The 13,669-nt window shown below is 50.9% G+C and overlaps 1 protein-coding gene across 2 annotated transcripts in view; it reads right to left on the bottom strand.

Annotated features, from left to right (window-relative positions):
• The window catches only part of Togaram2 (TOG array regulator of axonemal microtubules 2), a 62,797-nt gene that overhangs the window by 15,624 nt on the left and 33,504 nt on the right, over positions 1-13,669 (bottom strand). The window contains exons 12-18 of one of the 2 annotated variants that reach the window (XM_028873886.2): positions 13,394-13,499; positions 11,980-12,215; positions 9,887-10,045; positions 3,837-3,954; positions 3,406-3,500; positions 1,695-1,911; positions 602-818 (exon numbers count right to left, since the gene is read on the bottom strand). In XM_028873886.2, the coding sequence (XP_028729719.1) occupies positions 602-818; positions 1,695-1,911; positions 3,406-3,500; positions 3,837-3,954; positions 9,887-10,045; positions 11,980-12,215; positions 13,394-13,499 (1,148 nt within the window). The remainder of the gene's footprint in view (positions 1-601; positions 819-1,694; positions 1,912-3,405; positions 3,501-3,836; positions 3,955-9,886; positions 10,046-11,979; positions 12,216-13,393; positions 13,500-13,669) is intronic. The other variant, XM_037198064.1, reaches the window with a different exon arrangement.

Here is a 13,669-nt window from a genome sequence, read left to right on the forward strand (position 1 = left end):
TCCCAGTGTCTGTATCTTCCTGCTTTCTGAGGACCCAGATGTAGATGCCTCATCTACTTCTTCAGCACCATGTCGGCCTGTGTACCTCCATGCGTCCCACCAAGGGGATAATGTACTAAACAAACCTCTGGAACAGCCAGCCCCAATTACTTTCTTGTATAAGAGTTGCTGTGGGGGGCTGGAGAGATGGCTCAGAGGTTAAGAGCACTGGCTGCTCTTCCAGAGGTCCTGAGCTCAATTCCCAGCAACCACATGGTGGCTCACAACCATCTGTAATGAGATCTGGCACACAGACAGAACACTGTATACATAATAAATAAATAAATAAATATATATAAATAAATAAATAAATATAAAAAAAGGGTTGCTGTGGTCTCTTCACGGCATTAGAACAATGACTAAGACATAGACAGAACATGGAAAAAGCCTCCAGCCAGGACCGTGGGGGCCCTACAATGTCAACCCCTGCTCTGTACAGCCTCAGACAAACCAACCAGGGTTGTCTGCCACTCATCTGACCCCCACACACAAGACGATGCGTGCGGTGGCTCCGGTGCCGGTGCCTCCCGCAGCCCCACGGGGACCGCAGTGGGATGCTCACCCAGGCTGTCCATCATGGCGTCCAGCACAGTGGAGGCAGCAGTGGAAATCCCAGAGTTCTTAGAGTTGAGGTTGTCGGCCACTGCAATGATGAGGGACAGCAGTATGGGATGGATGCTCTCTTTCAGGATGGGGAGCATCTGGGCGAGGGATTCCAATGCCCACTGGTTCACTTTCTTGTTGGAATCCTGAAGCCTTGGGGTAAAAGTGTCAAAGACCTATTGAGGGAAAAAAAAAAAATCAAAGAGTTCGTGGACACTCGGGCTTGGCAGGAGTTGGCTGGGTTTCCTCCCGCATCCCCGAAAGGGGTCCCCCGACCTGTACTAGCACATCCCCAATGAAGAAGAGCTCATCTCCTCGGAAGGGGAACGAGCCAAAAAGGAGGGACGGATGTGTACAGCGCATTCTTCACATGTCAAACATCCAGAGCATCGGGGTAAGCCCTCTTCACCGTTTCACACTGATGACCTTAGCAACCCATGCTGCTGTTATAACTCTCCACTCTCTCATCAACAACGAAGGCTCACAGAGGTTACTGAGTCTCTTCAGACCACACAGCTAGTAGGGAACCTGACTCAGCCTAGGTTCCCACCTGCCTGTCAGCATCACTCCCAGTGTGTCCAGCCTGTTACCCAGCCTGTCCATCATTCATGACCCAGCCGCTGCCCAACCACAGGCTCTGATACCAAATATTATGCAAATAACTAACCGGATGTGACCCACGATCTTGACAACGGCACCCTCTCTGGCAGAGGGATGGAAGCCAAGCAGGGGATCTCTGAGCACTCTAAAGATGTGCTCAACCCCACAGTCACATCCAACTAGCCATTCGACATTACAAAGACCATATGAAAAGTGAGCACTTGCCGGGCAGTGGTGGCGCATGCCTTTAATCCCAGCACTTGGGAGGCACAGTCGGGGGATCTCTGTGAGTTCAAGGCCAGCCTGGGCTACCAAGTGAGTTCCAGGAAAGGCGCAAAGCTAACAGTGAGCACTTAGCGCCAGGCTCTCCACACATCCCCTCCAAACCAGTTCAGAGCTCTTCAGATTGAACCCATGAGGAGAAATCACAGAGGACAGGGGTGGGTGCTCACCTGGATGAGGTTGGCAGCAATAAGCTCTGGCTTAGCCTTGCAGTATTCAAGAAGCTTCCCGACACCTTCCATCCGAGCCGGAAACTCCTTGGCCTCCAGCAGCCTGGTCAGCTCCCGTAACTGCTCTGCCAACTCCGCACCACCCCGCATGGAGGAACGGAGTCCCATCAGCCGTGGGCCATTGGAGCCAAGCCTAGGCGGAAGCAGGGCCTGACCCCTGGGGAAGAGCCCAGGGGATGAACACAGCTCTCATCCCGAGCCACGTCCCACTGCTGGGTAAGGCAGAAACGGTGTCTCCTACAGCTTCGTCCAGACCCCACCTCTCTTCTAAATGCTGCTTTGAGGACACTGTACTTGGAAACTCTGGGCTTCTCTTTTCCTCAAAGGGCAACAAGCAAGGCTCTCTCTTCCTGAGTTTTACCCTCTCCCTTCCAAGGACATGTAAAGAATTGGGGGTAGGGAGGATAAGTGGAGTGTGTCATAGAAGATGACTGGTGCCAGTATTGGGGGAGGGGGTGTTGAGGATGGAACCCCCGGGTCTCATGCATGCTAGCTAAACAAGTGTTCTACCACAGAGAAGCACAGCCCAGCGAGAGTATATGTAACCTAAGAATAAGGGAAGATTCAAGACTCTGGAGGCCATCACACTTCTATATCTGCTTGGTCCCTTATTAGCTAGGCTCCTACACTCCTCCAGGAACAGAGAGGACTTGGATCACATGTCGAGATTGTTCAGCCATCATGAGAGAGGCTCCACATAGGATTCCTGCTTCCCACACTTAGGTCGAAGCCAGGGTCGCTGAGACCCTTCTCTAGACCCAAGTCCCACCCAACAGGTTCCAATACCCTCCATTCTATCACTTGTTTCCACATCTCACATTCTTGCCTCCTGAAAACCAAGAGCTGTGCTTGGGTCCTGAGGACAGAGATGAGATACACAGTCTTTGCCTTAAGCGTCTCACGAACATAAGGGAGACAGAGGTATGAAGAACAGGAACAGCGGTCTACTCTGAGGAAATGGGGCCACAGTGTCAGAGAATGTCTGGGAGAAGGTAAGAGGCAAGCTGCATGTTGTAGAATCAACAAGCAAGTTCTAGGTGCTCAGGAGATATGAAGACAGAAGGTAGCAGGGGAAGAAAGCATGAGGAGGAGAAGGCTGGGAAGTGATCCAGTCTCGGGAGGCAGAGTACCAGAGTACAGGCCATCACTGAAGAGCTGGGCAGGACTTTCCCTGGCATCCCACTATGGTCAGCTGGGATCCTCACAGGGCATGGTAGAAGGGTTCATATTTCAAGCAGAGGATTCCTGCTTCATTTTCAACTGATCCAATTACACACCCTCCAACCCTCCAGCCCTCCAGCAAGGTCTTTTGTCTGCCTGTGTCCAGCTCTGCCTGGGAACGAGTCCCAAGCTGACCAGCCTAGTGGCTAAAGGACATGTTGATCTAAGTGAACAAGGAGATGCTGAGCTTCTAAGGAGAGCCTGGCCAATGCAGAGTCCCCTCAGCTAAGACTACCCGACTCAGTGTCTCTGGCAGATGCTGCCAAGCCAGGATTGGTTCTGCCTAAGACGTGGGACAGGGAATATACCCCACAATCCATCATTATAGACACAAACCCAACTAGGTTAAAGCATGCCCCAGTCCACAATCAACCCCATGGGCAAGTAAGACACCGTTGGCAGCTTTGGTCATGGGGCCCCAGAGACATACCCCTCCTGACCGGGCAATCCGTTCTCACACACCACCAAACTCTTGGACACCTTGCGGCCCTTGGCAGATGGAAGTCCATGATGGTCTTGTATTCCCTTGAGAAACAGACGCAGAACGTAAGCCAAAGGGGGTGGTTTGATGTTCCAGTATAAAGCATAACAAGATGGATAATCTTTCCACCTGGGAGCACCCCCAAAGGCACAGTCTAGAGTCCTGGAGGTAGCTGGGCAGAGACCAAGATCTTCACTCAAGACAAAAAGGAATGGGGGCCCAGGAGCTTGAGATACATAGGGCAGACCTGAGTATAGGCACTGGGAAGAGGAAACACAACCCTAACCCTGAGTCATGATGAAACGGAAGGTTCTGGAACCCCAACTCATTCCCCGCACCTACAATGAGGACTGTCGGCCACTTGAGTTCCAGTAACTCACCCGCTGTCTGATGGCCGCCATGACTTTCCGCAGGTCATGAGACGGGAGGGACTGTTTCAGAAATGCATCAAACTTCGCATTTGCCATCAAGATATTCACCATCTTCCGGCCATAAAACCTGCCACCGGGGGAAAAAAAATAAATGAAGAAACAGCCACGGAAAGGCCCAATAAATCCACTCTACGGCTTTATACAACTTTCCCAATTATAACAGGAGAGGTTGGCATACTTCTAATTAGGAAAGCAATCCCTACCCAGTTAAAAATTAGATTCATAAAAGAGTAAACATCATCCATAATGCCATTACCAAGAGGAAATCACTATTAAATTTTAATATATTTTCTTAGTCTTTTTTTTCCTATGCATTTACATTTTAATAGATAGCGGAATACATGGGTAACTGGCCTACAGCCTTTTCTCTTTCTTATTAATCATCTTCCCAGGCTATGTAATATTCTTCATATGCACCTTTTTTTCCCAAGATTTTCTAAAATTTATGTGTATGTGTCTAGATGTATGTGTGTGCAGGTACCCACAGAGTCCAAAAGAGGGTGTCGGAGCGCCTGGAATGATGGGTAGTTATAAGCTGTGCAATGTAGGTCCAGGGAATCGAATCTGGGTTCTCTGAAAGCACTCTCAGAGGTACCTGTCCACAACCTTACCCCAGAGCCACAAACAAGACAATATTGGCAGCACTGGCCATGGACAGCCACACCCTTCCTCACTGGGAGAGAGTTCTCAGCCACGAAGCCATCTCTCCAGCCCCATGGGTATCGTTTTAACAGCTATCCATTATAGCTATTTACTCAATATACCCAAGACCCAATAGCTATATAGCTATATGTCCAATAGCAGAATATTTACTATCCTGCTGCATGGCTATCAGAAATGTTGGTAAGTTTTTTCCCACTGGTTTGGGACACTTAAAAATCTGGGGAAGGGTACAGGAGGGAGCAGCCAGCTCTTCCTGGTGAATAGTGCTGGCTGGGTAAGAGAATCAAAAAGAGTTTGGGTTTGGGACTCAACGGGTGAGCGAGACTTCATTCTTAGGATAGGACTAGGAAGCAAGGGGGCATTCTAAAGTCTACAACGTGGTCTGATAAAACAGCCAGATATGGTTGGAGAATACGAGGCCAAAAGAAGCCAGTGTTTTAGGGCAATGTGAAAGGCCTGGGCTTTGGCCTGCAGGCAACAGGAAGCTAAGAAATGGTCAAATAGTCATGTTAGTCAACATATCTCCAGGCAATAAAGATGTCTCATTGCCTATAACTCCAGCTTCAGGGGATTTCTCATTCTTTTTTGACCTCCATGGTCACCCCATCTCTCTCTCTCTCTCTCTCTCTCTCTCTCTCTCTCTCTCTCTCTCTCTCTCTCTCTCACACACACACACACACACACACACACACACACACACAAAATAAATAAATAAATAAATAAATGTTTTAGCTCTGGCAAGAAGTGAGTGTCGAGGAGGCAAGATTGGGAGCTTGGAGATCTGTTAGGAGGCCACCATCACAGAGCAGGCAAGAGATGAAATCCTGAAATACTCCACAAAATGAAAATAAGATAAGGACAGTCAGGTTCAAGGGCTGATAAAGGGGCTTTCTGTGGATATCGTTCTGTATAAACAAAATGCTGATTGGCCAGTAGCCAGGCAGGAAGTATAGGCGGGACAAGCAGAGAAGAGAATTCTGGGAACAGGAAGACTGAAGAGAGACACTGCCAGCCGCCACCATGAGTACCAACATGTAAGATACTGGTAAGTCACGAGTCATATGGCAAAGTATAGATTAATAGAAATGGGTTCATTTAAGATAGAAGAACTAGATAGCAAGAAGCCTGCCACGGCCATACAGTTTGTAAGCAATATAAGTCTCTGTGTGTTTACTCGGTTGGGTCTGAGAGGCTGCGGGACTGGCGGGTGAGAAAGAATTGTCCTGACCGTGGGCCAGGCAGGAAAACTCTAGCTACAGGGGCTGAAATCGCCAAGGACTGCCAAGCCATCTGGAGATGGAGTAGAAAGCAATAGAACGATCATATTCCACACAACCTAAGACTCTGGTTTATAAAATGCATCGCTACTTTATTTTCCACCAAGGAAAACGGGGACAGGAAAATGCTAGCAGTTTCCACTGTGTTCACTGTCACTGCCCCGTGTGACGGTTGCCAGAGGAACCAAGGTCACATTATTGTGGTCTCTTCCTTCCTCTGGGGGGCATTCCTGCTTTGCAAAAAAAAAAAAAATGTGGGGCCATTCCTTCCACACGAAGTCTTGCTTAACTCATGTCCCACAGCCGTCCCGACGCTCTGTGTAACTTTTCACTGCTTTTCCTCTGGTTTCAGTGCCAAGAGACAGTATGACCCTTCTAAGGGAAAGAGGGGTTAGCTCAACATCCTCTGAACAGCACCCGAAGGGACCTCTTAAAATAAACCCCACAGTCAATGAGCAAGGAAAAGTCCCTAGCATCAATCCTACAGTACAAACTGTAATTCCAAAGGTCATGTGAGGAGCAACGGGCGGCAGGGACCACGGAGTTTGCAAATGTGCAGGTAGAAAACAAACCCAGGCACAGTCACCAGCCGGGCACCAGCTACTGGGAGAGGCTCGCCTCAGACTAGAGCGTGTGTGTGTGGTGTGTGCGTGTGTGCGCACGTGTGTGTGTGTGTGTGTGTGTGTGTGTGTATGTGTGTGTGTGCGTGTGTGTGTCAATATCAAAGACCCTGCGATGGAGAGGACAATGTGTCGGGGAGGGGTTCAGTAAAGAATGAGAATCCCGCAGAGCGGTGGCGGCACACGCCTTGAATCCCAGCACTCGGGAAGCAGAGCCAGGCGGATCTCTGTGAGTTCGAGGCCAGCCTGGTCTACAGATGGAGTTCTAGGAAAGGCACAAAGTTACACAGAGAAAACCTGTCTTGAAAAACCAAAAAAAAAAAAAAAAAAAAGAATGAGAATCCCTATTTTGTGCCTTAGGTGACTTGGTAAGTAATGGTGACTTTGAACAACAGAGGGATACAACCCAAGAAGCAGGCTTAGGAAAAAGCAAAAAGTTCTTTTTTTCTTAAAGATGTATTTATTTATGTATAGTGTTCTGTCTGCATGTATGTCTGCAGGCCAGAAGAGGGCGCCAGATCTCATTACAGATGGCTGTGAGCTACCATGTGGTTGCTGGGAATCAAACTCAGGACCTTTGGGAAAGTAGCCAGTGCTCTTAACCTCTGAGCCATTTCTCCAGCCCACAAAAAGTTCTCTTGAGGACACTTTACACTGAAGACAGGAGTGTGGCATCCAGGGATGGGTGCCCTGGTGGGATTAGAAGAATCTGATGCTGGAGGCAGAAGAGCCAGGGAGAGGAGAAGGGAGGATGTGATGGTTAGCTTTCCTCAGCAACTTGACATAATTGGAGTCACCGGGAAAGGGAGTCTCAAGAGGAATGGTCTAGATGAAGTTGGCCTGTGGGCGCACCTGTGAGGGCTGGTCTTCGTTGAGTCATTGCGATGGGAAGTCACATCTGCAATGTGGCCCATTTTATAGGCCCTGGACTGACTAAAAGGAAAGCACCATGTAGCGTGAAATCTAATTGGTCTTAGTAATAAACACCTGGAGTCAGATATCAGGGTAAATGCTGAAAGGTCAGGGAAGTAAAGGAGCAGCCACTAGAGAGACTTCTTACCTCTAGGAATCCTCAGACCGAAAAGGGCTGAGCTCCTGTCTCCACCCCACCTTATTACTGCCTCTCTCTACCCAGCCATATCACTTCCTGTCTCCTCTTCCCAAGTGCTGGGATCAAAGGCATGTGCCTCCCAAGTGCTGGGATCAAAGGCATGTGCCTCCCAAGTACTGGGATCAAAGGCATGAGATCCCAAGTGCTGGGATTAAAGGCATGTGCCTCCCAAGTACTGGGATCAAAGGCATGAGATCCCAAGTGCTGGGATTAAAGGCATGTGCCTCCCAAGTACTGGGATCAAAGGCATGAGATCCCAAGTGCTGGGATTAAAGGTGCGTGCCACCACTGCCTGGCCTCTAGTGGCTAGCCCCACACTCTGATCTCTAGGCAAGCTTTATCTGTTAGAGCACAAACAAAGTATTACCACAGAGCGGGCTGAGCACATGTTTGCATGCCTTAATTCACTGCTTTGTGCTCTTGCCTGTGCGTGTGCAACGTGACTAGCTGCTTTGGGCTCCCACTGCTCTGTCTGCCCCACACCTGAAATTTTGAGCACCCCCCCCAAAAAAAAACCCTTTTCTCCTTTGAGGTGTTTGTGTTGAGTATTTTATCACAGCAATGGGAGGTGAAACTAAGACAGAGGACTAAGACCATGCCAAGGCCATCTCCAGATACTAGGCAGAATGGAGAACTGGTCCTAAGAGGCGAGGAGAAGCAGGAAGTCCAGTGACTCCAGAAACCAGAGTACCATAAAGGAAAGAGACGTGGTTAGTGCCATCCACTGAGGGATTAGATTTGGGAAGACATTAGCTCTTGATTTCCATCCCTCTCAACAGCTACAGACAACCCCAAGAACTATAATGTTCCTCATTTCAGTGAACGTCATCGTCACTGACCCAGATGCTCAGTTTAAAACCCAAAGGTCACCTTCAATAGACCTCTGAAACCCTCCCTGCCCATATCCTGATGGCTCTGCCTGCAAAACAGACCTAATGTCCTGAGCCCAGCCTCCAGGATCTCCTGCCAGGATTAGGGAAGAGCCATCTGTCTGCTGTCACATGGAAAACAAAGCCATCAGGAAGAACAATGGTGAGGCATCACTTTCTCCCCTCAGATCCATTCAAAGGGAAGGAGGAAATGAGGAAGGAATGGATATTGCCAGTCATTGGCCAGACCAAGGGGAGACAGACGGCACCTCAGGCATCAGGGTGGTCCTCAGGGGAAGCACTCTGGGTTATCCAGCGTGGCCACTGGAGAGTGGGTGGCAGGGCTGTGCTGGGGTTTATGCCAGAAGATTCCCACTCAGGAAACAAAGGGACCTGCAACACCCTGTAATGTGGTGGTGACGGAGAAGGGCAGGTACTTGAACTCTCCAGGGAACACGGAGGTGTGGACAGCTCATATGACCAACATACCACCTCAGCTCCACTGACTGGGGGGAAATGGGACCTCTAGAGCAGGGGCCTGGTGGCCTAAGTCCCCTGATCCATGCTCCCCATTCTCTGAAATGAAGGCATTAGACCGTCACCGTCATGTTCACACACAGACATAGCAATAACATCCCAGAAAATAAGAGGGTGGGATCGATGCAATCAACTGGGCCCCAACTCTGACTCTGGGAGACAGTCAGCCCCCCGACACACTTTAAAACCCTCTAGAACTCTCCCATCACACGGCCCCAGCTTTTCACCTTGGCCGCCAAGGTCCTTCACGATCTGGGCCTGTCGACCATACCAGGCCATTGTTTTCCTTGTCCAAGCTGTTTCCATCCTGGGCTCTTTATACTATCTCCTTTGCCTGGATTGCACGCTCAGAGATCCTCGGAGAACTAACTCCATCAACTTATCCCCGCACAGTTCTCCCTGGCCTCAGCCTCAAGTCTCTCCCCCAAATCTTCCGCTCCATTTTTCTGGCTTTTAACTTCTGTGTCCCTTATCTATAATCTTAAATGTTCATTATATTTATTGTTCGTTGTGTATCATTCTCAACCAGGAGGCAAGCTTCCACACAACAGAGGCTTAATTTTTCCTATTCATTTTCATATCCATACTTAGTAAAAAAAAAAAAAAAAACAGCTCTCAGTAAACACTCTCGCAAAAAAAAAAAAAAAAAAAAAAAGCGGCTGAATAGTCTGAGATTGGAGCTGGGGCAGATGGACACAAAGAATAGAGGAAATAGAAGGTAAAAAAGAGTGGTCACTGACCACTGCCTGGACAGGCTGGCTGCAATTCCAGAGGGAAGTGAGAACACAGCCAGAAGCAAAGGCTCCAGCCTCCATCCATCTGACTGTCCCTCTGCTAAACCCTGAGGACACTGAGCTGTGCACCCAGGACCTGACCAGTGGCTTGTTCTCTTGGCCACGCCCAGTCCCGACTCCTGCCTTACCTGGTGTCTTGGTTAGAGTCCTGGGCCAGCCTCACCAGGTTGTGCACCAGCATATCTGTGTTGTCTCTAGAGCCTGAGAGAAGCTTCTCCGCACCAATCTGCTCCAGGACAGCCGAGAGATGCTTGGCGGTACATTTCCGGACTAAAGGGTTCCGATGGCTACGAGGAAACAGAATCATAGCCAAGAGGTTGGTCACAGGTGGCGGGGCGGGAGGGTGGAGGGGGGAGCCCCAGACTAACACACATGCAGTCTGTAACTGCAGACTGTAAACCCATGCCTGTGGCAGCCATGACTTTAAAACCTATCCTGTGTGACTGGGGGACAGGGGTGGTCTTTGAGTTCCCCATGACAGGGCTAAAGTTGACAACAGCATCAACAGGGAGCAGGAAGAACAGCTGGATGAAGCCACGAGACAGCCACGCCACTCTCAAGGCATTCCGGAGTCCAAGCGTTCGTTCCGCCACACCTGATGGTTGCCCTCTTTCTTCTACCTAGGAAAACCCTTCCTGATCAATGCTGCTTCTCCCTTCCCTAGTCCCTCAGGCAGAATTAGAGGCTCGCTCTGAGTCAGCACCTGCTTGGTCCTTGGTAAGCATAGTTGTGTTCTTGTATCCCCCCGACCCAAGTGAGGTTGCTATCTCTCTAGAACTGGATACCATCCACCATCTTGGTTGCATCTCCCAGGCTCCCTGCTGATGCTAAGCACTTGCATGGTGCTTAGTGACAGTGGCGTACACTCTTGGTCATTGAACAGGTGGCACCTGACCTCTGGTGAGAGAAGCTCACCAAAGTGTTGCCGCCTCTTTCAAACGTGGCTTCTGCGTCCACCAACTACCAGGCACTACTGACATGCCCCACACAGAAAAATACAGAGTCTCACTGTAGTGGGCATAGAGGAGAACATCAGAGCTGTGACCCACAAGTCTCTACATTGGCATCCTATCAGCAAGGTCCCCAGGAGACTCAAACACATAAGCCCTGTTGTGGGCATCTTGAGGACAAGTCTACCCTGGACCTTATTGACAGTGGTCAATTGTCACACTCCATGTCACACTCCAGGCACCATGCCAGGCTCATCTTATCCATCATCTCCCACCAACCACGAGTTTGCTGTTGTCCTCAATATGGCAGGCAGGGAAACTGAGGCAAAGAGGAACATCTAGCGAAGGCGCCATTTCTCCCACGTTCATTCAGCCACAGCCAGTGTCCAGTAACGTTGGGGAAAGCGGGCATTGTTCTGGATGCTGTGTCATGAAGCTACGCATTGACTCCTCCCAACCACTTTAGGGGAGAGACACCATTATTATCTCCATCAGCTGAGGAAGCAGAGGCCCGGGGAGAGGGAATGTGCCGATATAAGGCGTGAGTCCAGGTCGTTTGGACTGGAGCAGCTCATGCTCTGCAAACAGTTACTGGTACAACAGCCAGATGTGCTGGCAGGTGCGGCGGACTGTGGGTAGGCTGAGAAGCTCCTGCCTCCGTGGGATGACTGACTTACCTACGGGAGCAGGGGGGGTGTTTTGCCCTATGGGAGGAAAGGCTTGGGAAATGCCTTTGGTTTTGCTATGGATTTGGTTTTGACTTAAGGGGCAGTAAATCTGGCTCCAACAGTAGCCCCTCCCTCCTGAGAGAGGCCAGTTCTGTCCCCCGCTCTCCCTGCGTGTCCATGTTTCAGCAGAGAGAAGCACTGCTCCCCTGAGAGGGGCAGGAACCCCGAGGGAAGAGCCGAGGCTGCTTCTACAGCCTTGTCTCCCGAGCGTTGCCATGACCACCAAGCAGAACAACAACATCACCCTTCTCCTCCCACCCACACATACCCCATTGTCCCCAGCCTAGCCTAGGCAGGGTAGCAGGAGCCCACCGGACACAGGGTTTTGCTCCCTCCTGCTAAATGCGCGAGGCGCTTTCTGGGAAGCCTTCCACGGACGTCTTGGCGCACGGATGCCTGGCATCCCAAGATAACCTCTACAGCCACGGTTTCCGCTTCCTTCCTCCCCGTCCCTCTCTCCCATCCTTCCCTGCTCATTCCATATGCCAGGGCCTCTGCACACACACGCACACGCACACGCACATGCACGCACACCCCACATACTAGACACCCGCAGATGTGAGGGCCACCAGAGCGCGAGCAGGGGTCACATTTTCCACCATGGCACCCAGTGCCCGGTTGGCTGCCCGCTGGATGAACTCGCTGGCGTTCCCCATCTTCTGCAGAAGGCAGCGGGCAATCTCCTCAGCCTCCTGGTCCATGCTCTTCTTCAAAGACCGGAAGAGGTCTCCCAGGGTGCTGATGGCCAGGCGGGAGACCTTGGAGCGGAGGTTGGTGACCTTGGAGAGAGAGAGAGGAGAAGGGCCTCCAGGACAATGGTACCTTCCCGAGGCCTCTGAACACACCGTGTGGGCCCCTCTGCTGCCCCCTCACTCGGGCCGAGGCCCCATCATCCTTTGCCACAGTAGAAAAGAAAAACCTTTCGGCATCTTTGGGCAGAACAGCCTCGTTTTGTTATTATCACACTCCACTCCATTATCATCGCAACTATGAATTCCATTCTCAACAAGATCGGAAATGTGTACATTTGCTTTAAATTCGACATGTTCCCTCCAGGTCCGTGCTATGAACATTCATTCCCCAGCTGTCGGTGCCATTTGTAGGAAGATGGGGAACTTCCAGGAGGTGGAGCCTAACCAGTGAAAGTAGGTCACTAGGGCAGGCCTTTGACTGTTCTGGCCCCGCCCCTTTCTCCTCTGGAGCTCTCTGTTAGCCGTATCTGACTTTATGTGGACTAGTTGCTCTGTACACATAAAGACATTCCCACCTGCCACGCTTCCCAGCCACGATGGGTTGAAATCCCCCCAAAACCACGAGCTAAAATCTTTCCTCCCTTAGGCTCCCTCTCTCGGGACCAAGAAAAGCAGGAATGCAGCACATTTACAGAAAGGACTCCCTGGGTCCTCCACACCACACTCCCTCTGCGGAGGAAGAGACTAATCCTCCACCACATGACACAGTCCAGCCAAGAGTCAACACAATGTCCTCTGTATTCACAAGCGTCCCGCCCCTTCTAGGGCAGTCTGCTCCCAAGGGTGTAGACTGGCCTCTACAGGGATCAAGCTTGTGTTACCGGCTCTCAGGGCGGGACCTGGGCTGAGATCCAAGCCTTGGGAAATGCTACAACAGCCCCGAGGTTGAGGATCACCCCAGGGTATCCATCCCTCTTTAGACAAGTACAGAAGACAATGGACAGCGACTCCAAATGCTTCCACGCCCAGAGATTACAGGATTGCAGATAAAGAAAGCCTGAGTCTCAGGGCTGGTACCTGAGGGATGATAGGTGGGGACCTCCTCCTACCTCAGTGGCTGGAGGCCAATGAATAAGCAGAGATGGCCACGATCCAGAGATCCAGAGTCTCTCATGGCTGGGGTGTAACTCACCCAAACAGCTGTGCCAGGGAAAGGGTATGACTAGGGGACGTGGCGAAGTACAGAAGCTGTGGGCAGGCCTCACCTCCGCAGTCACTGCCAAGGACACATCATGCAGCCGGGTACCCAGGACCTCCGAGTGACAAGCTGCCAGGCGCTGGATGCTCGCCAGGCCCTTCTCCTTCATTTGCCTGAGAAGCAAGGCCAGGCCTGTCACGGGAGGGGAGGAGGAGGAGTCCTGTTTCTCGGCAGACAACCCCCCCCCCCAGCAAGTTGTGATTTCACAGCCTCAGAAGCAAGGTTTCTAGGGTGACGACACCCAGGCCCGGGGTCCTAGCAGGTCAATACAAGCTGGTTGATG

This window comes from Peromyscus leucopus, chromosome 22 (assembly GCF_004664715.2).
Source record: "Peromyscus leucopus breed LL Stock chromosome 22, UCI_PerLeu_2.1, whole genome shotgun sequence".
Classification (NCBI taxonomy): domain Eukaryota; kingdom Metazoa; phylum Chordata; class Mammalia; order Rodentia; family Cricetidae; genus Peromyscus; species Peromyscus leucopus.